At 43.9% G+C, this 25,427-nt stretch overlaps 1 protein-coding gene across 1 annotated transcript; it reads right to left on the reverse strand.

The window, feature by feature from the left end:
* Positions 1-29: 29 nt before the first annotated feature.
* Positions 30-23,706, reverse strand: ACAD9 (acyl-CoA dehydrogenase family member 9). Its single transcript, XM_054076959.1, has 18 exons — positions 23,500-23,706; positions 21,530-21,623; positions 19,164-19,265; positions 16,249-16,355; positions 14,816-14,916; positions 13,776-13,854; positions 12,601-12,775; positions 11,912-11,985; positions 10,410-10,485; positions 9,670-9,740; positions 9,203-9,322; positions 7,736-7,864; positions 5,173-5,252; positions 4,492-4,618; positions 2,716-2,793; positions 1,777-1,905; positions 788-860; positions 30-316 (listed from the first exon to the last, which is right to left on the reverse strand). The coding sequence occupies exons 1-18, from the start codon at positions 23,653-23,655 to the stop codon at positions 216-218; spliced, it is 1,872 nt and encodes a 623-aa protein (XP_053932934.1). The 5' UTR covers positions 23,656-23,706; the 3' UTR covers positions 30-215.
* Between the last annotated feature and the right edge of the window lie 1,721 nt (positions 23,707-25,427).

Raw genomic sequence — 25,427 nt, forward strand, 5'->3', positions numbered from 1 at the left:
AACAGACAGAGTTACTGAATAGGGTCACCTGAGATTTAAATAAAATTTATTTGTCCTCTTTATATGAAATTGTGTTTAGCAGAAGTTTTTTTACACAGTTAAGCTAATTACATTGGGTAACCTCATGAAACAGTTATGGTTAACCTGTCAAATATTTGAACTGCAGAAAACGAGTCCCTGATTTACATTCGTTAGTGTTTGCTGGCAGGATGTAACTAGAACGTCCGGTCCAGGGGGTGGGAGCAGGTATAGGCTCTCTTCTCCAGGATCTGCTTGGCAGCTTTTTTAATACTGTCATCCAGATTTTCATCTGCATCTGTGCAAAAAGAGAAGTGACGTTAACAAAGGTACTGTGAACGGCTTTCCTGCCTTTCTTTCAGGAGAGATTTTAGCTCACAGACGCCAGCATCGACACTTCAGTGCCAGGAATTTATCTCCTAAAAAAGACCCATTATTGCAGGCCAAGTTTCACAGAGCAAATGCCAAACTGGTCAGTACTTAACCTAAAGGGCAAATACCTCATTGTTCTCTAATATTTTCTTTACAGGAGTGTTTGCTACCAATAGATGTTCTATAACTCCCCACAGCTGCAAAAAAGGAGTCACTACAGTTTGTTTTATCTATTAAACAAAGAGACTTTTCATTTGCAACCGGTACCAGTTCTGTTCCTCCTCTCAATTAAAAGTAGAGGAAAGCTGTTCTGTCAGTCCCATCAAACACACCTACTTTTGATTTAGTCTAATGAAGCCATAAGAGTATAAAAAAGCTTTCATTTTATAGAACTTACATTTTTCTAGTTGAGCCATGGCATAATTATTCTTGAAATACGCTTCTGTGCAGAAGATATTGGTAAGGAGCACCTGAGAAAAGAGTAAACCTCAGCTGAAAACTAGCAAGTGAATTTTGTAACAAAACAATAGAGTGGAAGTAGTGCGAGTTAAACTCCTGCAGGTCTTGTTTTATCTCCTGCCAAGGGAGCCCTGTGAGCTGGTGAGTGTGTTGCAGGTTGTTATTGTTCCCCAGAGCTGGGATGGGCCCTTCGCTCACAGCTGACTGGAAGATGGTTTTGGTAGGAAATCCAGAAGGGACTCGCACACACAAAACACAAAGTCTCAAGGCCAGAGAAGGCAAAAGTTAATCAGTTTGGATTTGTCCAATGCTTAGTCATAGCCAATTTACTTGTTCTGTTACCATGAAACATCAAATCACCTGTGCATCAAACCCCCACTGCACTGTCAATAAATGTATTGACAAAATATTGTTATTTTAAGTTACTATTTATTCCTGTTTATATGGAAAGAGTTTGGGAAGAAGTGTGTGGCATTAGTGGGTTGAAGAGACCGTGCAAATGTGTAATTCATTCAAAAATGTATGTGTACATATTGAAATACTGTGAATTCCTTGATCTCACACAGCTGGTGCGATCCGAGCACCCGAGAGGTGCAGTCACTGCGCTGAGCGGCTCAGACACACTCTGGTGGGGTCCGTAGGCAGATTGTTAGCGCATGTGTTTGTCATCGAGATTTTGCAGTCTGAGACACTGTCGGTCACTCTCAGGACAGCACAATGCTCGCGCATGTTTCAGAGCCAAGAGGAGTGTCGGCTCGTTGAGGGTGAAAAGCTGATTAGAGCCTGGTAAGATGTAGCCAGGCTGGGCAGAGCCTCATTATTACAAAACCCTTTGCAGGGCGCAAGGGTAACAAATTCTGATGGTTAAGCCACACGATCCAAGGAGCGCAGGCGTTACACGTGTGCGGCTGATAGCGCAGTACTCACTTCATGGTCGTGGTTCCTCAGACCGATACTGATGGAGCGGCTGGCTCTGGAAATAGTTGCTGTCATTGCATATAAATTAATAACAACATCTGCCACTCGTTTCAGAATCAACTGCTCATCCACTATTGTCTAGAAGAGTAAAAGTGATCATTAGGTTGGAGCTCATCAATGGAAAACTTTAACCAAACCTTTGTTTCATACTTTGTATTTAGAGTCATTCTTAGCATGGACAGAGGAGTCATTCCAGAGGGTTCCTACCCTAAGGCAGAAAGCTTTGAAATAACTCTGCTCAGCCTTCTAACAGTTTCAGATTAATGTTTAAACTACTGAATTTTGCATTAAGTGTTTTACACCTTTTAGCAGTTTGTCTGGCAGCAGCCAATAGCTAAACTGGTGTCTTGAAACCACTTTGGTAAACACCAGAATCAGTGACATGAAAGCACGAGCTGCCTGAAGCTGTTCAAAAGGCATTGGTTGGGGTGGGGCAGGCTGGGCCCAGCCTGATAGACCACCTCTGAACCCACCAGAGGTACCATCACAAACTGGAACATCCGGGCTAACCCAAATCCAACCTCTCCCGTTTTAACTGCCGCGCTTTTTGTGGCATGACCACAGATGCCTTTGCTGTCCAGTGTGGGTGAAGAGCATCAACACACAGGCTGCAGGTGCAGCTCTTGGCCTGGAGCAGGGAGCCGGGGGCTTAGAGGAGCCGCTGGAGCGGGCAGGGCTCCCTCTGCCTCCCTAAGCACAAACCAAACAATCCACTGGGTGCTGGCTCTTGCTTTTTTAAATACAAGTGTCTTTTACTTGGTGAAACACATTGGGTAAAGGAAGTCCTGGCTCTTGCCATACACACAGTTCGCTCTAGATTCCAGTGAGGGCAATTTGGTTGAGGATAAACTATTTGATAACAAAGATAACAGACAAAATAGCAGTTACCTTGCCAAACCTGCTTAGCAGGCCTCTCACTGTAGTTCCGAAATAGTAAGTGTTTTCTTCAAGCTTCTTGGCACTTTCCTATAAATCGAACCAGAAAATACGACAAGGTGAGCAGTCTCCTGAGGGGAAAAACAAGCCCCTCCCTCACAACAGGAGGTGCGAAGCGTGACAGCGCAGCATGGCTGGAGGGATGAAACCCTCCTGGCCCACCCAGCTGAGCGGCATCCAGACTCAGGCAGCACTGCCTTCTGTGTGAAGCCAGGAGTTCTGCTGCGTTTGGTAGGCAACGCACAAATTGGAACTCTCAACTACAGCACAAAACTGGTTTTCCTTATTTAATTAGCCAAGAGGGAAGTGTAGTGGCACATTGCAAGAGAGGTCTGGAATCAAATCTGAGTGATCAGAAGGAGGGAACTGTGTGCACTAAGCTGAATGACAGAGAAGCAACACTAGTGAAGACAGCAACAATGCGAGTCCCAGGGTCTGTGCCCCACCGCAGGACCCAATCCTCCCTCTCTAAATAAGCAGCAGTTCCATTTTCTGCCTTTTATCAACTTTAGCCATGAATTCTCTTTAAAGATAATCTTTCTCCATTTTACATCTTTTTCTTCCCAGCTAAAAAGAAGAGAAACTGCCTATCTCCCTAAAAGAGACACTATTATAAAATGTTGATTCTTTTCTGAGGAAAAAAATCCCTGTTAAAATGCAGCCCTGGTATCCTGGAGCCCAGCTAACACTGGATTTTCTCTTGGCGAGCACTGTTTTTCTAGCGTTTACTGGCTTGCTGCTGGATGCCAGACACACCCTGTTTGTTCTCTACTAGAATACGCATTAAAATTTTCCAAATTTCACTTTTGGTAATTCTGCAGTCAGGCCTTTACACTTGAGCAAGCAAGAGCTTGAAAAACTCATACGCAATGGGTATTTCTGCCCAGCAAATCTAACCGTCATTCTAAGTGCGGCAGAAAGAAAGTTTCCAGTGTTGTATTTGGCTTTTGTTAATTCATAAATGCAACTTGTTCATGATGCCATCTCTTGTAATGTGAATGCAAGTGGGTTTAGAGCTATTTAGAGGAAATCAGGCTCCAGCGTGCCAGCCAGGGCAGAGCTGCTGGAGGAGAAGCATCGACCCACGTCGCTGGTGACACCACAGCACACGGCTCTGCCCACCCGAAGGAGGTGCTGTGCTGTTAAGCACAGCATTAGCATGTGCTAATTAGGATGGCATTAGCACATCCTAGCAAATCCTCTTTCCTACTCGCCTGAAATATCTGACCTGGAGAACAGGAACGCTGACAGAACAGTAGAACTCAGGAAAAACAGGCCTTATCTTTTTTCCATTAACCGAACATCCATCTTTGGTCATGAAAACATGTGCATGTAGCTCACAGACACTCTAACCCAAAACTGTAGTACCATTAACAGGAAAGAACACTGTGTTCGCTAACTGCGCTGATGGTGAAGGGCAGCACAGACCGTTAACAAAGACTTTTAACAGTAGGAAGGCTGGATTTCTATGAATTACTAAAATGGACAAAAGCCTGGATTTGGTATAAACACAGCCTTGGAGCAGTCCTCGTTCTGCCTGGCTGTGTACCCACGTAATGTTTGTAACTCCTGAAATGGCACAAGCATCTGCTCAGCTTCGTAGGTGTCCCTGTTCCTAAGCTCGTGCTTTGTTTTGCACAAGCAGGACCTCGAGTTGTGGCAGGCAGTGAGAAGAGTCGGGTATGAAAGCCCGGGGTGTGGATCTGACCTGTGTCCCTCTCCCCTTACCTGGAGGCTGGGATGCACCACGCCACGGTCACCAACGAGCCCATAATCCACTCTTCTGCCTGTTATGTCCCGTAATTTGTTTAGGAACTCCCCCAGTGCCACTCCCACGTTTCCTTTCTTGATCTCCCTAAGATGTTGGGTAAACAGCAGCTGTTAGAGGCCACTTCCTGGTGTCAAGGGAAGCTTCAGGAGTTCAGAAAACCAGCCGAGATTCTAAACACTTTACCAAAACCCATGTGCTTTGTCCATGAATCACCCAGCCCTTTGATCCATTTTACCCTGAAGCCTGGAGAACACTCAGCCGGGCGCAGCTGTGGCAGTGCACGACAGTCATGTTCTGTCCCTCTTACGCATACCAGTACCCGTCCTCCAGAGGGACAACACCGCTATCTTAGCAATAACACTTCATTATAAATTCCTAATTTATAAAATTTTAATTACCGCTCATGTAAGAGGTAATAAGAATTGTACATAACAATTGTAAAATACAATAAAGCCAAGATTCCAAAATCTATTAAAAAGAAAAAAATCTATTAAAAAAAGACCCCTGTGACACTGAACTGGCTTTTACACAGCACATGAAAAAATACTGTTTTTTCCTAGTTTCCCCTCTTATCTATAGTTAAACAGTTATCAGATTGTTCAGTTATTACAAACTATTAGCAATAAATAAGAACCTACTTGATTTTTGCAGTTAAGATTTTGCCTGCGTGCTGCATACCCGTCAAAGCAATATACATTCGCAGTATTTCATTTGTTCCCTGTAAAAAACACAATACAAAGTGCAGTCAGTATCAAGTACAAAGTATTTTTAGTATCTCCAAACTCCAACCATGCTGCACTAATATTTTTTCTATGTTTTTTTTCCTAAAACTGCTCTTAACGTCTAACCGAAGTGCTGCGCTTCTCCCTGAAACGTTCTAAAGCACCCTCGGGCTTGTCAGACAAAATCCTCTGGAGAGCCCTATGCGAGACCAGATGCTCGTCACTTGTACGGAAACACGCTTGGGCCAGAAACTGCATTTGCCTGCAGCAAGAGCAGGAGCTGGGGCAGCTGAGGACACACAGCTCGGGAGGGTGAGGGATACTGGAAGCGAGGAAAGACAAAACAATATTAATTTATTCTTTAAAGTATAATTTTGCAGATGGGTTCTTTAGTTAATGATTTGCTTACAGAAAGCCTACAATATTAATGGCTGTTTTGCAAGCAGATCCGTTTGTCAATCTGCTGTTCTTGTATTACTCTTCTCCATCCATAAATGTTCGCTGTATTTTGCTTTATCTCGGTTTTAAGTTCTGGTTTCATTTAGCTGTGAAGAACCTGAGCCTTTCATTATCAAACATACACGTGTCCCACTGAAAAAGAAACCAGACCAAACGCATTTGGGGTGAAGAGTAAGTTCTGGATTGTTCTGGTAAAGGAACATTTAAATAGTTGTAGAACCACTCAATGCGTCTGTCTGGAAAGCAAAGGCAGACCAAGAAATGAAGACGATACTGTAGGATTCCATGTCTGGGAATCCGCTGTATGAGTGATTATTCTAATACAGACGGCTGCAGAATAAAGATCAAAACTTAGAAGGCTGGTCATGGTCAGAGAGCATGGGATCCGCGTCAGAACGGCAGCGACCCAGTGGCACAGGTCAGGGGACAAAGACTGGGGCAGGGAAGTGCTCGCCTGTCACCGTGACTGCGCGCACACGGTGCAGTGCACCTCCTGCTCCTGAACAGAAACAGACCCTGGACGAGCCGTTCTCTCCTGGGCTGCAGCAAACTGCATTGATCTGCTCTGCTTGCAGGCCCCTCGTAAACAGGCTGAGATAAAACAAGGCAAGCACCACATCCTTCTTTCAGCAGAAGAGCGACTGTGTAACTATTGGGTTCAGTGAGAAGAAACGAGCTGAACCGCAGGAATCCCCGTGGCGCAGTAGTTTGGGTTTTTTAAACAAGACCTCCTATAACCTATCCAACACAAAAGGTCTTTGCTGCTTCAGCCAGCCTAGACAGCCCTCCTCACAACTGGTTTGGATCGTACTGTTTAGGCTGTCAGACTCAGAAACCCCACAGGACGCACGATGATAACGCCGTGGGCTGGTTTTGCTCTGAAATCGGTATCGGAATTGACTCTTCTGACTCAGAGGAGAAGAACACATGTATTTGCAAGAGCAGCCAGACAACTGCTTGGCACTCAGCTGCAGTGTGAAAAGTCTTGCTGGCATTGCTTTGCAGCTGAGATCTTTGCTGTCCTGCCACCAGGAGGTAAAGGGTTGTATCTAAACGGTCAATCAAGAAAAATCAAGTTGGGAGGCCTAGCTTAGGTGTACAGGCAAACGGTCAATGATAATCCAGCTCTGAAGCAGAATAAATCTCACAGCCAACATTTGTTTTCAAATAAATGCACTTCAGTAAGTTAATTAAACTTCTAAATTAACTGTTTCCTGTTGTACTAGTGAGACGCAAACAAGAGGAGAGTGAGACACGCACAAAACTCAAGTCCAGGCACCAGCAGAGCAGCTCAGCCACAACCCCCTCCAAATCCTATTAGAGAAAGCTGTTTAAAAGCTAAAATTCTGCCCTTACCTCTTACCAAACTCTATCATAACTGTTAGTACAGATACACCAGAATAAAAGCAGCAAAAAGGTTTCAAGATCTGTTGGCTGCAAAGCGAGGCGGCAACTTTACTCTCGTGAGGCAGGCACAGTGCTCCGATTTCAGCACGAGTCAGCACGTGCACTTACGAGCATTCACTGAGCAGCGAGTGATGAGTTACATTTGACTACTAAAACGGTCTTAGGCTTTTATGCCAATTCAGAATCTCTCCGTCTGTACAAAACAACAAACCCAAGCAATGAGTTGAGGCTGTTTTTCTCATGACAGAGTATTTAAAACAGCTGCGGATTTTGCTGCAATTGGCCATAAAGTTTCTGAATATGTAAGGGGCTGTACACCCACTGCCAGGGTGCATGCATAGAAGTGTCTTCAGAGCACCACTGGTGTTACCAGTTTGCTCTTGGCAGAGGCAACACTGGTGCCAGTTCCTACTGTAACTCACACTTTGTGGTGAGTCAATAAACCCATCCTACTTTACTAGGATAGATTATAGGCAAATACTCTCCATATCGCCAAACTAAACTATTACTGACTTTGCACTACACACACCAGGCCCATTCAACTGAATGCTTGGGTATTCAGTGTGCGAGAGCGCAAGTTTCAGTTGAAGTATAAGAGTATATTGATACTTACCTCAAAAATGAGAAGTATCCTGCAATCTCTGAGATAGCGCTCATAGGGGTAATCCTTCATATAGCCGAGACCTCCAAGAATTTGCAGCGCTTCACTTACGCAGGTCCAGGCGCCTTCAGAGCTGAACACCTGCCAGAGAACCATATTTAATCACCATGTTACACAGTAAATACGGAACATGCTGTTCTGTTATCATGTCTACTTGACATTGCTGTAACATTCTGTGCTGCTGTTACAATGGTCCTGTTTAAGGCTTCCCTCAAACAGTCTGCTTCTGGCTCAGGATGTATGCTTGGGTCAAACTTTATAACAGTTTCCCTGTGACCCACAAACCTGTCTCCGTAAGACAAAGTGCTCCAGCCCCAAAGAGAAGAACAGCTGTAGCTGGCGGGGCTGGTGCCCTCCACGCCTGACCAGATTCTCCGGAACATGCGTTCTTTTGAACTGACCACACTGTAAGGGACCATCAACGAGAGCTGGAAATGTGTGAGCTCTCCTCAAGGTGCCATCTGGGCAGCAGCACCCGGCCCCCTGCTGCAGAAATGCCGCAAACAGTGATGCTGTTGGAGAAGCCAGACTGTTCCTCAAGGCAAATTCTGCAACCAATTCTGACTTAAAGCCAGCACAAAAGTGTCTCAGCCATGCCTGCAGTTGGGACTGTTAACAGAATCTTCTCACTATGGCTGTCATATAGGGCTGAATAAAACCAGAATTCAAGAGGACCCCAAGGTTCTACACCTGCTGCATGCAGTTTTTATTTTGTATGGTGACAAAAGCTGGACGCTGAGGTTACCAGCAGCACACGGGAAATAAATAAGAGAAAATAGAATCATAGAATCACTAGGTTGGAAAGGACCCACTGGATCGAGTCCAACCATTCCTAATACTCCCTAAACCATGCCCCTCAGCACCTCATCCCTTAAACACCTCCAGGGAAGGCGACTCCACTCCTCCCCAGACAGCCTCTGCCAGTGCCCAATGACCCTTTCTGTGAAATTTTTTTTCCTGATGTCCAGTCTGACCCTCCCCTGGCAGAGCTTGAGGCCATTCCCCCTTGTCCTGTCTCCTGTCACCTGGGAGAGGACCCCTGCTCCCTCCTCTCCACAACCTCCTTTCAGGTAGTTGTAGAGAGCAATAAGGTCTCCCCTCAGCCTTCTCTTCTCCAGGCTAAACAACCCCAGCTCTCTCAGCCGCTCCTCGTAATCCTTGTTCTCCAGCCCCTCACCAGCTTCGTTGCTCTTCTCTGGACACGCTCCAGAGCCTCAACATCCTTCTTGTGGTGAGGGGACATTCTTCTCGTGGTGAGGTATTACTATCTTATAGTAATGTCTGTTTTCCTCATCACTCTGAGGTTTTGTATCTTAAGTCTAAATATAATATCTGAGCCTCTGAGCAATAGGGAATGCGGGCCAAAGAGCAGGAGAGGTGTTAGTCTGCATTAGCTTACAGCCACATGAAGTTCCTTACCTTGACCATGGCTGCCTCCACGGAGCAGTCGGGAAGCCCCGGCCTGTCCATCATTCCTGCAGTGAGGTAAGCCATACTCTCCATTACATAGGCTTTCACAGCCATCATACAGAACTTCTCCTGTCAAACAGCAATGCGAGGAATCACACAGTAATTCATATACAAAATCCCACAGCCATGCCTGACACTTAAAGAGCCCAACTAGTTTTCATGTTTAACATATTAGCACAGACTGCTGTAAAACAATCACAAAAATAACAGAAAATCTAAAAACTCCCAACTTTATTAATTACATTTATCATTCCAGACATTTAGCAGATCAGTGTACGCAGTCTGTGCCAAGTTTACACAAATTTAATGCCTCTAGCGATTTCTTTAAACCAGTACAGCCAAAGGGACCGCATCGTAATCTCTGTCCTTGCAGCTTATACAAACCCCGAAGATTTAGGGTTTTCATTTTTTATTACCTGAATTAATCCAAAGTCGCTCAGCTTCTTATTGAACTGTTTCCTGGTGCAAGCGTACTCTGCTGTCATTTCTTTAGAAAAAAAAAACAAAACAAAAAAAGACTTTCAAACCAGCAGAACTGACTGCGACGGACGAGCCCAGCCAACAGAGACCGACCGTGGCACTGCGACCTGTGCACAGCAAACCTCTCGCTGCTTCAAAACCAGCACGGGAAAACCAGCACGGGAAAACCAGCTGCAACACCACACTGTCATGTCTGGGAACCCCACGTCAAAGGCTTGTGAACCAGTGCTCTGGGAGAAGGCACATTTTAATGCTAATTCATTACTTCAGAGGGATTTCTGCTACTATTTTGGGTAACTATTGGTAGAAACCCATTTTACTGCTTATTCCTGTGTGTAAGCCTTCAGCCAGTTATTCGAGTCGGCATTTCTCAAGGGAGATTTTACCGTCTAGGAACACTAGCATATAGGTTATCCTCTCAAAAAAATTCAGAGGCAGTAACTTTCCGCTAAATGAACTATAAAAACCGCAGTGTTTTACATGCTTTTAATAAAAATGTCAAATAAAAATTATTTTAGTGTTTTATAGCAATCAATGCACATTATACCTGAGAAGACAGTGATATTGTTATGATCAAGACTGTGTCACTACTTTGAATTAACTGCAACATATACCCTACACAGATCAAGGTTGTTTTGCACGGCATCCAGCAATCCCGGACACTTAATTCACTCACCTATCAGTTTTTTGATCACCCCAGCAGAGGCACTGCCCATGCTAAATCTTCCACTGTTCAGGATATTCATGGCAACCTGTGAAAAAAATGAGTGGTTTTTAGGTACAAGTGGTTTTTAGGCCACAAACCCCCTCCTTAGGACACACTGGTTACTGCTATTTTGCTTCATAGCTTTTAGTGCTTTCCTGGATGTCATTTGTCACTGGGATATCCTTCTACCATTTGCCACTTGCCTTCACAAGTCAGCCAGCATTCAGCATCCCAGAATGATGCTAGGCTCCTGAGGTGACCTACTACAGCCAATCTGATATTTGAAACAGTTTCCAGGTTCTGCTGATCCAGTGACATGGAAGCAATCCTCTATTCTAATACATTAATGTAAAGTGGAGGTCAACTTATCTGCAACTAGACAAACAACATTCAAAGTAGACAGCACTGCTGGTTTATCAAACAAAGTAGTAAATAGAATATTGTTCAAGGTGTGTACACTACAATAATACAGAAATTTCTGTAGCTGACCCGTGATGGATGCTTTTCTGCCTCAGATAGCTTTCAGCAACGTACAAGAAAAGGAAGTAAGAATGAAAGGTGTAGAAATGAAATACAATAATGTACAGAAATAGATTCTGAAACCTAGTATTGCCGTTTCTTAACAAAAAAAAAAATAAATGGGTGACTCCATTCAAAGACTCTTAAGAAATTTAGCAAGAAGTCTTTGTTCCTACATTTTGATTTGTGATAGCTGAAGAAACCATAAAAATAATTTGTTGCTACGTTTACCAAATTAAAGAAAACTGTTTCCTTTAGCTTTAGGTCTGACTTGCCTGCTACAGAAGGCGCAAGAAAACTGAGAAGGATCATTAAGAACTGAGGTGCAAATTCACATGGCAGACTGTCAAAAGAGAGGTTACACAGTCAAGTGACCCACGTTATCTTTAATGGTGTCACACTTTTCTGATGCGATGACAAGGAACTGATGGCAGAGGCAGCCTTTCAGTGCACTCCTTTTATTTTCTTGTGCTCTAATCTAACCTTCTAATCTAACCCACCTGACAACTGTGGGACCTTGCCTTGGATGGGATCTGGGCTCTCTTTGAACCATTCCCTGTTGAACTTGTTTCCTTCTGTCCCTTTCTGTACAGTCCACAATTCTGGCTGTAGAAAACAGCAGAAGACGTTTCCCTGACTCGATTCAGAAGTTCTGCTGAAAAAGGCGCTCTCTTCTCAGAGAGCACCATGGGAACAGCACACCTTGAAAGACTTCTAGAGCCAAACAAACAGCAGAAGCAGCTCTGTAACCGTACCGAGCAGACAAGACATACCAATGGGATTACGGCACACTCCTGCACTGTGCCGGTGACACCAATGTGCACAAAGCACGTGAAGTAAACTGAGAAGTCTGTCCTCTGGCACTCTCCAGTTTGGCAATGCTCAGTACAGGGGCGGGGAGAAGCCTCCTATAGGCTTTCAGAAATCATGAGAGGTGATTCTTGACTGCTTACCTTAAATCCTCCTCCTACTTCTCCAATTACATTCTCTATAGGCACTTTGGTGTTATCAAAATGCACTTCACAGGCTGAAACACAGTTTAAAATTGTTGCGTTATCATGTAGAAATATTTCAAGGACATTCAGTGACATTATTGACTGTTTTTGTAACAAGAAATAAAGTTTTCCTAATGCACTGTTTATGACAGAATTACATGTGCTTTGCCAAAGAAGTTAGAATTTATGAAAAGACTGCAATTGACATCGATTACTGATGTAAAATATTCAAAATGTAATTAATGTACATTGTGTAAGCAGAGAAATCGAATTCTGTCTCTATGTTAAGGATCTGATATAGCAGTCAACTCCAAATGACAGATGGTGAAAAACTATAATCATCAGTAAGCACAAGAGCCTACGAAAATTGACTTCTAGATAAAAGCTGCCTGGTTACTGACTCTTTCGAGTACTTTTGTTCACTGCGTAGCTAGGGAAGCTTCACTTGTGCCAAATACAATTATACAATATAGATTTCTTATTTCAGACCCTGTGTTAGGAAGGACTCACAGGAAAAGCTAGGTAAAGAAACACAAAACTTATATTGTAACATGGAACAGATCCTGATTTGCCTGTGAACTCAGGTGATCTAAACAAATTAAAACATTATAAAACATTTTCCATTAACAATTTTAAGTGATTCTTACTGTTTGATCCTCGAATGCCTAACTTATCCTCAGGTTTCCCATGGGTGACTCCACCAAAATCCCGCTCTACGATGAAAGCAGTAATTTTGTCTTTTACTTGTCCATCTTTATCAACAACCTCTGTCCTAGCAAACACTGTGAAAATACTAGCGAGGCCACCATTCGATATCCAGACCTGTTTGGAGAGAGGAAAGCTGTAGGAGAAATACATTTGTTCTGATTTTGTGAGCGCTGTTCTTCAGTGTTTCATAACAGAACAGCAAAGAACAGAGTGGTGAAAAACTGCTGCTTCTTCCCTTTAAATTCTAAGTCACATTCTGCTACTGGTTTTGCCCCTTGTGAGCACGCTTCCCAGGAAAAATGACAACAGAATGGTAAGTTCAGAGCAACTATAAAAATAAGTTGCAATATAGACCAGAATTAAATTAAAACCCATGGTACATCTTCACAAGAGCTTCACAAGAGCTCGTATATCCTGCTCACGGCATGTGCGGGATGCAAGGGTAATAAACACCGCAGACTCACTGTGCCCAAAAAGATTTCAGCTCTGATGAGACATCTGCTGAATCAGGCCGCAGACACACGGCTCTCCCACAGGCTCCACATCACAGACAAGTACTTCAAACACTACAGCTAAGCCTGCAGTGCATCAAATAACTCAAATCCAGGACACCTCTGCAAGACAGCATTCTGCCATGGTTTCATTTTACAGAAATCGTCCAAGCTGCCCTATTTCCAATTCCAATTCGCTGTTAAGTTTCCTTTCAAAAATACAAAAAAAACTTGGCATAAGGAATGAAAAGAAGAGAAAATGTTGTTTTAGGTTTCTTTTAGTCCCAGAGGAGGCTAAGTGGCTAATCCTCTATGGAGGTGAACACCATGAGCAGGTGATACAGGGAAGGAACTTAGGAGTGGCTTCTCCCAGCTTCCTCACCCAGAGCTTAGTTCTCCCCGCACAAGATGCTTTTCTGTTCTCTATGGCCCTAAAGCAACGCGGGCTGTCCTACGGCCGTGGTCCTTGTTCACGAGCTAGCACACCTCAAGATTTTGATGCACCTGCCAAGCTAGCTTCTTACTTAGCAAAACTGACCAGTTGCGATGCTGCAAAAGACAAAGATGCTTTTCTATGAACTTGTAACAAAACCTCCTCCTATCTCCAGTCTGTGAGTGCGTACCTTGGAGCCATTTAATAAGAAGTGTTTCCCATCTTGACTGAGAGTTGCTCTCGTCTGGATAGAGGCAGCGTCACTTCCACTAAAAGCCAAACAAGTTATTAATGATTAAAAGAAATAAACATGCTTTAAAAAACAAACCTACATCTTTCTCCCTCTTTCCCTACTTTAAAAAGAAATTTTGTACCAAATACTATACAACTCTTAGTTCTTAACTAACAAGAAAACTTATTCAGATTCAACAGCTCTCAAGAAATCTACCTCTCCTTAAGCTGCCTGAAGAGACTTTTCTGCTCATTAACACACATTGTCAATCTAATGAACTGACCAGAATGTTCAGAATGCCACGTGAGCAACTTTTTTAAGCTAAACATCTATGTCATCCTAAAAATGAATGTGTCATCCTAAAGAACAATTAGGTTTAAGTCTTAAGTTATTGCTCAAAAATTCAGACACTGGTTTTATATCCCACGTGAAAAAAGACTCAACAGAAAAATAAATGTGTGACCCTGCCTATCAATGAGCACTTGCACACATCAAACGCCTTCTATAGGAGCAAAACCCAGCAGTAAACCCCAACAAAGCAATCAGAAGTTTTATGATGAAAAGTTCATGCCCTCTCTTGAATCACAACCTCCTCCCATACTGTAATAAGCAGCACATCACCTCCCCCTGAAAGAAGATTCCTCCTCCACAAATTAAAATGCCTCAATGTCTCGCTTCAGGCTTCCAGCTGCAGACAGCTGTTAAGCTCTTAGAACAGCCTATGTTAATAGGGCTGGATTTCTAAAACCCAGTGCTTCCGTGCACTAGAACTAAAGTCTCTAAGAGGACTGAAGTTACAGTTACCCAGACTAGCTAATCCTTCTAAATAACACTGGGCTAAACAAAGGCGTCTGAAGAATTTCAGAACACAGTTAGCCACTGTTTCTTTCCTGTGTTCCTTCACGGCAACTGCCACAAACAGCACATCAGGGAACCAGGAATGACATGAAGTGTATCTTTTTAAAAAATAAAAGTAAAATTGACCTATACCCCAGTACCTTCCAGGCTCCGTAAGACAAAAGGCTGCGATGTGCTCCCCAGATGCCAGTCTAGGCAGGTACTTTGCTTTCTGTTCATCAGTGCCAGCAATGAGAATCCCCTAAATAAAGAATTAATAGAAAACTTTTCAGCATCAACTTGTGCAAAAACAAATAAAGCTGACAAGCTTTGCCAAGTTCAGGACACTTAATTTGCAACTTTTATGGTATAACAAGAGACACGTTAATAAACATTGGTCATTATTATTTCTCAGACATTAAAATACGTAATTTATCACCACTGAGTTCCTCAAATGCCCACAGGAAACAGCTTCCTTCTAGGGGAAGTTTCACTGTATTTGTGCTTAAGCGAAGACTTAATTGTTGCTCTGAAAGTCACAGAAAGAGCCTTTCCTTTATCATTTGTCATACCTTCATCATCACCACTCTCTCTAATTTTATTTCAATACCTCAAAAAGCAGCAGTTTTCAAAGCTCCTAATAAGAGAACAGAACACAACTTACCTGAGTTCCCCGGATTTCATTACATAGGCATTCAACAACTTTTTTCAAGAGTGCACTTGCTTTAATTACCTCTGCTGTATTTATTTTTTTTTACAGCAGATTTCTTAAGAAAAACAAGCAATACACAAAAATACAAACTAAAGCTAAATAATCAATGATTAAATAGCTAAGATACAGTTCCTTAACAGAATTAGGACACGCTTCTCATTGGAGAATACCCCTGTTCTACAGATGGTGAAATTTTAAGTAACGAGAGGAATAAGTATGTATTTTTTCATTTAATATTACTTTTAAGTAGCACTGTCTGCTCAGAAGAATTAAGTAGCATTGTCTGTTCAGAAGAATTTGTGTTTTACAATGAACTTATTGCTATTTCAAGCTTGTGACTCCCACCTTCCATGCACCATAAAATACACTAAAAGGTAGATACCTAAGGCTACATTAAGTAGAAAACAAGTCTAAAATTCACACTGTAGCACATTGACCTAGGGTTAAGTTTTGTTCTCCCATCTCCCCTAACATGCAGCCTCATTCAGCTAGAAAAATGCTGCACCCTTCTGAACTCTCCACACAGCTGTTCCACTTCCCTATAATTTTAGAACCACCCCCAATATTCTATTTATGTCAATATTTATCCTAGCACTTTTATCAACTTTGCTAATTTTATAAAACTTAGTATAATTTAAGGTATTTTTTCTAAGAATTAGAAAGAGTTTCCTGGATTCTGATCATTTTCCCATGTGCTTCTATTCAGCCTTTGTGCTGCATGGAAGGTTTCCCTGGAGCCACTGCCAGGGGGTGCTGGGAACATGAACCCTGGCGTCCGAACACTCCCCCTGCTGCCTTGTTACACTCACGCTCCTCATTTACACACTTCACCTTTCCAATGCCAGCTGTGTAGGACTACTGGACATAAAAGCAGGGCATTACCTTCAGCCCAATGGCTTGGTGAGCTGCCAGAGTCACCGCAATAGAGCCATCTAAAGACGTGATTTCTCCCAGACGAGCATACATGGTGTTTGATAGACCAAGACCACCTGGAATAAATGCTTTGTTTTATTTTAAGTCGATACCGTGCAACTGAACTTCCCCTTTCTCCCAAAATCCCTTTCAAATACAGAAACGTCCAGAATATGACAAATGTAACTCAGGAGCGTCAGTATAGGTGGGATACAATACGTCCACAAATAAGTACCATGTGGCTGCAGTTGTGTCAGAAGAACACATTTTGGAACCAGTAACTTTTTCAATGAACGTGAGTTGTGTTGAATTTAGTTCTACTCAGAAAGCAGAGGTGTTTGTGTTCGAGCACACACACACACACACACAGAGACAGCATAATCTATCACATGGTACAAACCAAGCTTATTCAAAACACTCTGTATGTCCAAATGGTAAAAGATTTGGCATAAAGCTTGCTCTAGCCTGTGCTTGCAGCACTAAATGAATTTTTGTGGTGATGATTCCATGGCAGACTCCTGATGCAAATACAGAGGCAATTCGTAAGAAGCCCGAGAAGAGCAGCAGTAGGATAACTCAAAGGTACAGCTGTACGAGTCTAATGTTCAAGAATTTTATGTCATCGGGACTAGCAGTCCTGTTTCAGAGTAACAACTTTATCAAGTCAAGATAATCTTTTGCCCAGGTTAATAATTTTCCACTTGGGACAGTGCTGTAAGTCAGGATAATGAACACCTTATCTCAGCAGACATCTCAATAGTTCTACTACCTTACTTATACCAAATAAAGGCGAGAACCAGTCTTCCCACTTCCATTAATCCACACAACTGCCTCTCGCAGCCTCTTCCTTCAGAGCATGCTTACACTGATTAAAACTCACACTCCTACCTACACACGCCCTCACTTCTTTTCCCCTTTCTAAGTGCTGCTGGGTCCAGGATTCAGCTTGGAGACCGCTGATGATGTGCGCAGTCATTCCAGTGATGCTCATGTTAGAGAGAGCCATGACTCCGTGACTTAGTAGAGCTTCAGTTTTCCCATTAATGTTCTGTGGTTTAATGTTTCTGGCAAATACACCACTACTACAAGCCACTATGAGAAATGCAATGAATGAAGCACTGAATGTGTGTGATTGGAGTTTTAAAACACAACAACCACCACCACCAAAAATGCAGCAGGTTTAAACTACAGGAAATGGGAAAGAATCTCATTAGGAGCGTATTATTTATGGTGCAGAAAAAAGTAGCTTGCTGATAGTAAGGTGGTTGCTTTCCATCTTCTGTTTTTCATCCAGCGTAGAAGAGAATGGGACTATGACTTTCTATCTGTACGCTGAATGGACTGCAGCCTTTTACAAACTGCAAACTCAGAGAGTATTATTTCACAAGCTTCAAATGAAGATCAAAACAATAACATTTCTTCAGAGCCTTTCAGACTCTAAAAAAAATGAACAGAGTGGGAAGCTCCTTTCTAGTCTGTCAATAGGTCACACTTCTAACATCACGATGCTTCCCAATGCTCTGCTCTGAGCGGTGTCCTTCATTCCCTGCTTCCAACATCTCCTTTCAGAGGACACTAACCTTCTGTCTTTTTCCAATGTATTTCTTAATTCCTTAACACCTCTCTCCCCCATGTGGGTGAAGGTGCTCTGTCCAGATCTTTCTCGTCCCGATGCTATCCCGAAAAGAAAAACTGGAAAGAGCTTGCAAAACTCTTCTTTATCTTAACTTCGCATCACTGTCTAGTTCTGAGTACCCATGAAAAACATTTAATACATTTCAATACTCTAATGCATTTCAAAAGCATCCATTAACAATTACTTAATCAACAGAGATCACATTGCATTATAGTACATGCAAGTTGTGCAATGTGCTTCAATGAATTTGTCTATTAACACTAAATAAAGAACTCGCATCAGTGCAGCAACACCAGTTATGCTGCCTAACGCAATAACAAAGTGTAACAAAAAATGCTAGGAAGACCAGGTTACTTTAACACCAAATAATTACTGACGTAGGGCTCCAGCAATAGATTGCATTACTGCAAACACTTGACATAAATACGTTGTTTCACACTACTATGGTCACAAATTAGGTCTCTTCCCACTGAAACCATCTTCTGCAGGAGGTCAAACAATTTTGTCTTCCCGAGTTGTTCTCTTTAAAGTATCCTTCTTTTATAACAGAAAACAGACAAACCAATCATTAATCTCTTTACAGTCTTCATGTAGAATATTAGTTTTATTTCACCCATGAGAACAAGATCAACATGTTCTTGAAAATTCCTTTGCAGGTTTAAGGGTTAATCCACCAGGGAATTAACGACTCAGATCTCAGCTGGCACTATAATGTCCTTTGAGACATGAACTTCTTGTTCAGTATCACAAAGGGAAGACTTTATACAAAAGTTGTACTTTAAATAAACAGACATTCTACTTCTACACTCCTATCTGGTCCAACACATTCCCATCTGCCAGTGAGAGGGGAGAGCTTTGCTAGGTCATCCGCATCAGACACTGTCCTCTGGACCCAGGACAACTGCAGGAACCACCATCAAGAACTGCAAGGCCTGCTGAGTGTCAAGCTACCCTATGGTATCTAAAAAAAGAACAAAAAGGAAAACGCTATGCCAAGAGGAATTCACACTATCTAAAATTAGTTGTCCAACTTAGGCACCCAAGGTAAGAGGTATGCAGAAATCCCCACACAGCCAACAGACATTCTTGGTGCCACATCTCTTTATTTACTAGGGAAGAAGCCTCAGCTCCTAATTCAGAGATCCAGATCAAAGGACTACACACTGAGTAGTACAGGCATCTTCCAAGACCTAAAAATACATTACTTGATATACATTACTGGGCAATTCTTTTGCGATCATTGACTCACCATATTCCTCCGGAATCTGCATCCCAAAGAGACCCAAGTCCTTCAGTCCTTGTAAAGTTTCAGGTGGGATTTTTGCATCTTGATCGATCTTCTTAGAGTCCACTACAAATACAGAAGGTTTTATAATTTAAAACCATGTTTCTTAGCGCAGAAAAAAAGCGCCCGAGACTGCAGTGTTCTCACATCAGAGCCACAGTCACAGCGTGCTACAAATCAGAAGCAGTGTAATCTCTAACCTATCAGTCTGGAGCATCCCTGCCTGCTGTAATATTCCTCTAGTTTCCTGAAGCCTCATTAGAAATGAGATGATGCTTCTTGCAGCAGACACAGACATGCTTCTCACCCCTGCCCTCCCAAGAATGACTCTTTCTAGCTCCAGCCTGATCCCAGGGACATTCCTGACTGCCCTCCTTCCCCGAGACCCTGCCCTGCTGTTCGTGACTGATGATACAGCAGGCTGGTTGGGGCAGTCAGCGCAGGCTGCCACCCCGGTCTGTCCTCCCTGCAAAGCAAAACCTGGCCATTTTGAGCTGTTTGATGACAATCACACAGACAAGTCCTAACTGCTGCAGCGGGAAGTGCCAGTTCTGTTTCCGGAGAGCAATGCTCCACTTCAGTAGCCATTACACCATCAATGTCAAACTACAGAACCAACTGGAAGGACCCAGAATACCAATGATGGCTGTAAAGTCACAATGTATACAGGAAAAGGACTTGAAAGTGGGTAAAATCTGGGGTTTATTTAATTTTTTTCCACTATTTCTCTGTGTACAGGTTGTGCATGTCAGCAGATTCCATGACTGGAATAAGCCACATATTTCCAGGATTTTCTCTCTGAACTATGCCCAGTTCATAATTTTTTAAAAAAGCACATAAACAAGTTAATTACAAAAATTTTGTTCTTACAAGTTATTAAAATTCTTGGGGGATTAAAAGAGCTGTTCCATACTGTGATAGCGCAAATCAACAAGCACAGTGCTCAGCAGCTCAGGGGCGCTGTAAGCTGCAGCACCAGGAACACAAGCTGTCCTTCCAAAGAGTATCCAAAACAAAGGAACTCTGCAATAGCGCTCTCCTACAGAAACCTCACATTCACCCTGGATAAATGACACTGACTTCTGTGTGAAACATAACAGAAGGAGGCAACTAGATGTCTGATGCTTTTCTAAGAGAAGTGATTCAGAAACTCATTTTAAAAACAACTCTGCTCCCTACACTAATTTTTAGCTACACAGCACCAGTCACACACTTGTGCTATGCCACCAGCTGGACCGGAGAGAAAAGGTGGTTCCTCCAGAACGCCTGTACAGCCCTACCCGTGTTGTCTGGACATTGTCAGGCTGAGTGACTCTGCAGTGATGAGTCTCCTTACTCAGTTCCAATCATATCTAGTTTCTAACTGTTGAAGGCTGCTCTCCTAACCTGCCTTTCCCATGCCTGTCAGTCACCCTGAATAACCAAACAGGATCAGTTGTGAATTCGAACAGAGACAAGCAATTTCTACCTTCAGTTAAGACTATATGATTTGACATTTTTATTCCTCCCTTTAATATCAGGTTTTATAACCAATAACTGATGTTCCCCAATAGAACAAAGAATTAAAAACTGTAATCTGCATAAATTCTTAATTTACTATCAGTAAGCAACACTACAATCTTATAGTTAGGATTACCTGGCTGTCAGAACAGCAATCTGTGACAACCACAGGCTCCCTCAGGCTCCTGCAGTGCCTGGCAATCCAGACCCCATCCTCTGTCAGCAGGAAAGCCAGGACGATGCTGTTTAACTGCCTCAGAAACTGCTGTCTGTAACAACCAATTTTCTCCAATTGCTCTAGAATTGGCTGACTTAATAGAAGGAACACCCTGCAAGCCTATCTGGAATGCCTACAGCTAATACTTCCCAATAAAAATCACTACTCTAGTGCTGAAATAACCATAAATGCTTTGGATTTTTCATCAGCGAGTCACCTTTTATGACTATCTCTGCTGAATTTTTCTAAAATCACTTTTAGTACCGCAGGACAGTTAAAGTTTCAAAATTAATTCACAATATATGAAACATGAAGTAGCATTATTCAACAGAGATAAAACCAATTTCTAATCTGACCCCACCCCAGAATTATTTTACTTCCTGTTTTTTTTTCCTATTTATTTTTTTCTGTTTGAAGATTTATGTCTTCTCATCAGTATCCAAATACTCTATATAAAGAAGCCATAAATGAACACACAGAACCAGCAGCATTGGCAATAAATGCATGAAATAGCTTAAATACTGTAATTGTAATAAGCTTACTCAATTGTTATTACTTAAATTATTTTGTAATCACTAAACTACTGGCATGATTAAGAAACTAATAACTATACCTTCTTCACTGAAGAATTTTTCTACAGGTCCTACAAACTGGTTAATCTCCTGGAGTTCTTCATTGCTAATTTCTGGGTAAGGAAAAACTTCCTCCTACAATAAGAAGCAAATTTTTATTTAGTTTTTTTTTATAGAGCATGAACCATGCGACTGAAATAAAAATTCAAGAACATACTCCTTTCGAATTCTAGACTCTAAACAACTGGGAAAATTAAGAATCGTGGAAAAAGTTCAGAAATAGGAACAGTCTTATCCAATGAAATCCACAGGACTCAACTTTACTGTCAAAATTTACATATCAAAACCAGATCAGACCATGACACCTGAAAAACAGAAACATGAGGGGAAAAAAAAGAGATTTTAAGAACTATGGTGATGCAAAAATCCTTCAACAACCATGAATTTTGTCAACATAATCTGATTTTGGGATTAAAAAAAAAAAGTACTTAGTTTTAATTGGTACTGAATCAACCCCCTGTTATAATGTTTGTAAAGCCCAGCCCATAACCGCTGTCCCTTGGAATCGCACAGCACGTTCTACCTGTTTAATGTCAGTAGGACAAAGGTCAGCCAGCTGCATACTGCTCCGTATCATCACCCTGCTATTTTGGTCATAAACTGGAAGCAGTATGACCTGACAGGCCGGAGTAAGTAAAAAAAAACTCAAGCAGACAACACAAGAAGTTGAAGATTGCACAAAAAGCACTCTTCTAATTTCTGTGACCCTTCCCCTGAGAACAGAAGGGCCCACCTCTGCCCAAATAAAACCACTTGTCATAGCTCAAGGAATCATAACAGCTCCAGAAATTCATCATTCAGTATGTGCTATCATTTTTCAGAGAACTCGTTTCAAAATTTGACAGGAAAAATAGGCCTCTATGAAGAGGGGTTTAAGGTGATGGAGCTGGGCTGTGAATTGTTACAACAGTTTACTGGACAAGGTCTGTTTGGGGAGGCTTTACTGTTCAACTGATTTCAGCGGATTTGAGTTATTCCATTTAATTAACCCTGAAAATTCTATTAATTATTTAACCTTGCCACCTACGCATACCCCAAGACCTGGATTTACAAGTTCAGTTCTAACACAGTGCGGTATCTCAAATTTGTAACTTCTCTTTCCAGTGGCATCCCAGGATGCAACACGAACATCAACCTTTCCTATAAAATAATATAAATACAAGCTTATGCAAAGCCCTGTCCCTTGAAGGAGGCACAGAATACACTGAGAGAGGTTTTGTACAACATGGCTGTCCAATGCCCAGAGCTGGGGATGCTGGTGTTCCTGCAGGGAATCTGCCAGTTACGCAGGCTCAGATGTGGCTGTTCTGAGCACTCATAGAACCATGGAATGGTTTGGGTTGGAAGGGACTTCAAAACCCATCTAGTTCCACCCCCTGCCATGGGCAGGGACACCTGCCACTGGATCAGGGGCTCCAAGCCCCATCCAACCTGGCCTTGAACACCTCCAGGGATGGGGCAGCCACCACTGCTCTGGGCAACCTGGGCCAGGGCCTCTCTAACCCTCACAGGAAACATTTCTCCCCAAGATCTCATCCCAATCTCCTCTCTTTCAGCTGAAAACCTTTCCTCTTCATCTTATCCCCGCACTCCCTCACCAAGAGCCCCTCCCTGGCCTTCCTGTGGGCCTCGGGCAGCCCAGTTCCCTCAGCCCCATCCCCTAGCCCAGTCCCACCACCCCTACCCCATGCCCTGCCCCATCCCAACCCTATCCCTTGGCCCATCTCCATCCCCATCCCCAGTCCCACCCGTACCCCCATGCCCTGCCCCAGTGCCACACCTATACTCAGGCCCAGTCCCATCCTCCATCCCCTGCCCTTGCCCCAGTCCCAGTGCTATCCTCACCCCTATCCCATCCCCAACCTCTGGCCCAGTTCCATCCGCCCCCGCCACCCCCGCCGCCTGAGGCTCCACGCTCTCCTCCCGACGCCTCAGGGGTCCCCCCCCACACCTTGCGCAGATTCCCGAGGAAAAGCTCCTTGGCGAAGGCACGTCGCGGGGCCGCAGTGCGGAAGCGGCGGACGGCGGGGACGGCCGGGAGGGCAGCGGGGATACCGGGGAGGCCCGAGAGGGCGGCGCGCAGGCCGCGCAGCAGGAGCGCGCTCATGGCCACCGCCGCTGCCCGCCCGCCGCCGCGGCACGTGACCTCCCCCACGTGAGGGCATCACGTGACCGCCGCCTGCGCGGGGCGGGAAGGAGCTACGTGGCGCCGCGAGGCGGACGGTGCAGCGTGTCCCCGTACGGGAGGTGCTGCAGCCCTTGGGGCAGCCTCGGAGCCTCCTCTGGGCCCGTTCCAACAGCTCCATCTCCTTATTATGCTGAGGATTCCAGAACTGGACACAATCCTCCAGATGAGGTCTCCCAAGAGAGGAACAGAGGGGCAGAATCCCCTCCCTCCCTGCTGGCCACGCTGCTTTGGATGCAGCCCAGGACACGGTTGGTTTCTGGGCTGTGAGCACACGTTGCCGGCTCATGTCGAGCTTCTCATCAATCAGCACCCCAAGTCCTTCTCTGCAGGGCTGCTCTCAATCCCATCACCCCCATCCTATACTGAAACCACGGCTTGCCCCAAGCCAGGTGTAGGACCTTGCCCTTGGCCTCACTGAACCTCAACAGTCAAAACTTGCCAATTGGAGCTGGGTGCAGCTCTGCCTGAACTCGCCTGAGAGATAGGGAGAGGCTGCAAACAGAGGGGATTCCAGAAGCAAACAGCTCTGTGCAGCACAGATCAGGCTGAACACAAGACATTCTCATCTCCAAAGAATGAACAGTGTCTGGAAAAACAAGAGTTTTAAAGGAAAACCTCCTATCAGGTTTCAGGGAGTGCAGGGATAGGATGAGGGGGAATGGTTTTCAGCTGCAAGAGGGGAGATTGAGATGAGATCTTAGGAAGAAATGTATTGCTGTGAGGGTGGGGAGGCCCTGGCCCAGGTTGCCCAGAGCAGTGGTGGCTGCCCCATCCCTGGAGTTGTTCCAGGCCAGGTTGGATGGGGCTTGGAACCCCTGATCCAGTGGAAGGTGTCCCTGCCCATGGCAGGGAGTGGAACTGGATGGGCTTTGAGGTCCCTTCCAACCCAAACCATTCCACTATTCTCTGAAATAGGGCTGCAGGAAATAGTGGCACCAACGGTGTCTCCCTTCCAGCCTTCTTGTCTTCCTCAGCCACCTCAAAAACACTGGCGCAGGCCAATTCACCAGTTACCAGAGACAAGGAGGACCACTTCACCCCAGCTTAGATCTGGTTGATGTGCTAAACCGCACGCCGAGGTGATGGAAATCACTGCAGGATCTCCAGCAAAACCTAACTCCTCCTTATCCATATGCCTCTGGAATAAGGAGGACTGTGTCCAAAGCTGAAGGGCCTCACCTCAACGGCCTCTCGTTTCTGTACTCATCTCCATAGAGATGCCAAAGACAAAACACCCTGTGACTGAGGTGAATTCTGTGCTGTGCTGAGGAGAGGAAAATCAGTATTTCTCCTTTCCTTTCATCTGCCATGCAGAACAGGAAAGAATTCTGAGAGTGAGGGCAGGGGAAAAGGTAGGAAAATGTATCAGATCTCCAGCTGAAGCAGCTTTTTCTGTGTGCATATGTGTATGCACATGGTGGGAATCCTCAAACCCTAAGCGTTCACAAGCAGACAGGTATCTAGGCACACACGTCTGGGTGAAAGATGCCAAAGGTATCACGTAAGTATGAAATGCTGTACGTCTGCAGGAGGAAAGAAACGTGTCACTCCTTGGTTGGTGAGTCAGCCACACAGCACTGAGTCCAAACACGCCTGGAACTCTGGGGAAACAAACCCATCTTGACCAGAAAAGTTCTCCTTTCCATGGACTCTGTGATCCATGACTCATAGCTATTAGCTGAGGCTAAGGT

This window comes from Cuculus canorus, chromosome 11 (assembly GCF_017976375.1).
Source record: "Cuculus canorus isolate bCucCan1 chromosome 11, bCucCan1.pri, whole genome shotgun sequence".
Classification (NCBI taxonomy): Eukaryota; Metazoa; Chordata; class Aves; order Cuculiformes; family Cuculidae; genus Cuculus; species Cuculus canorus.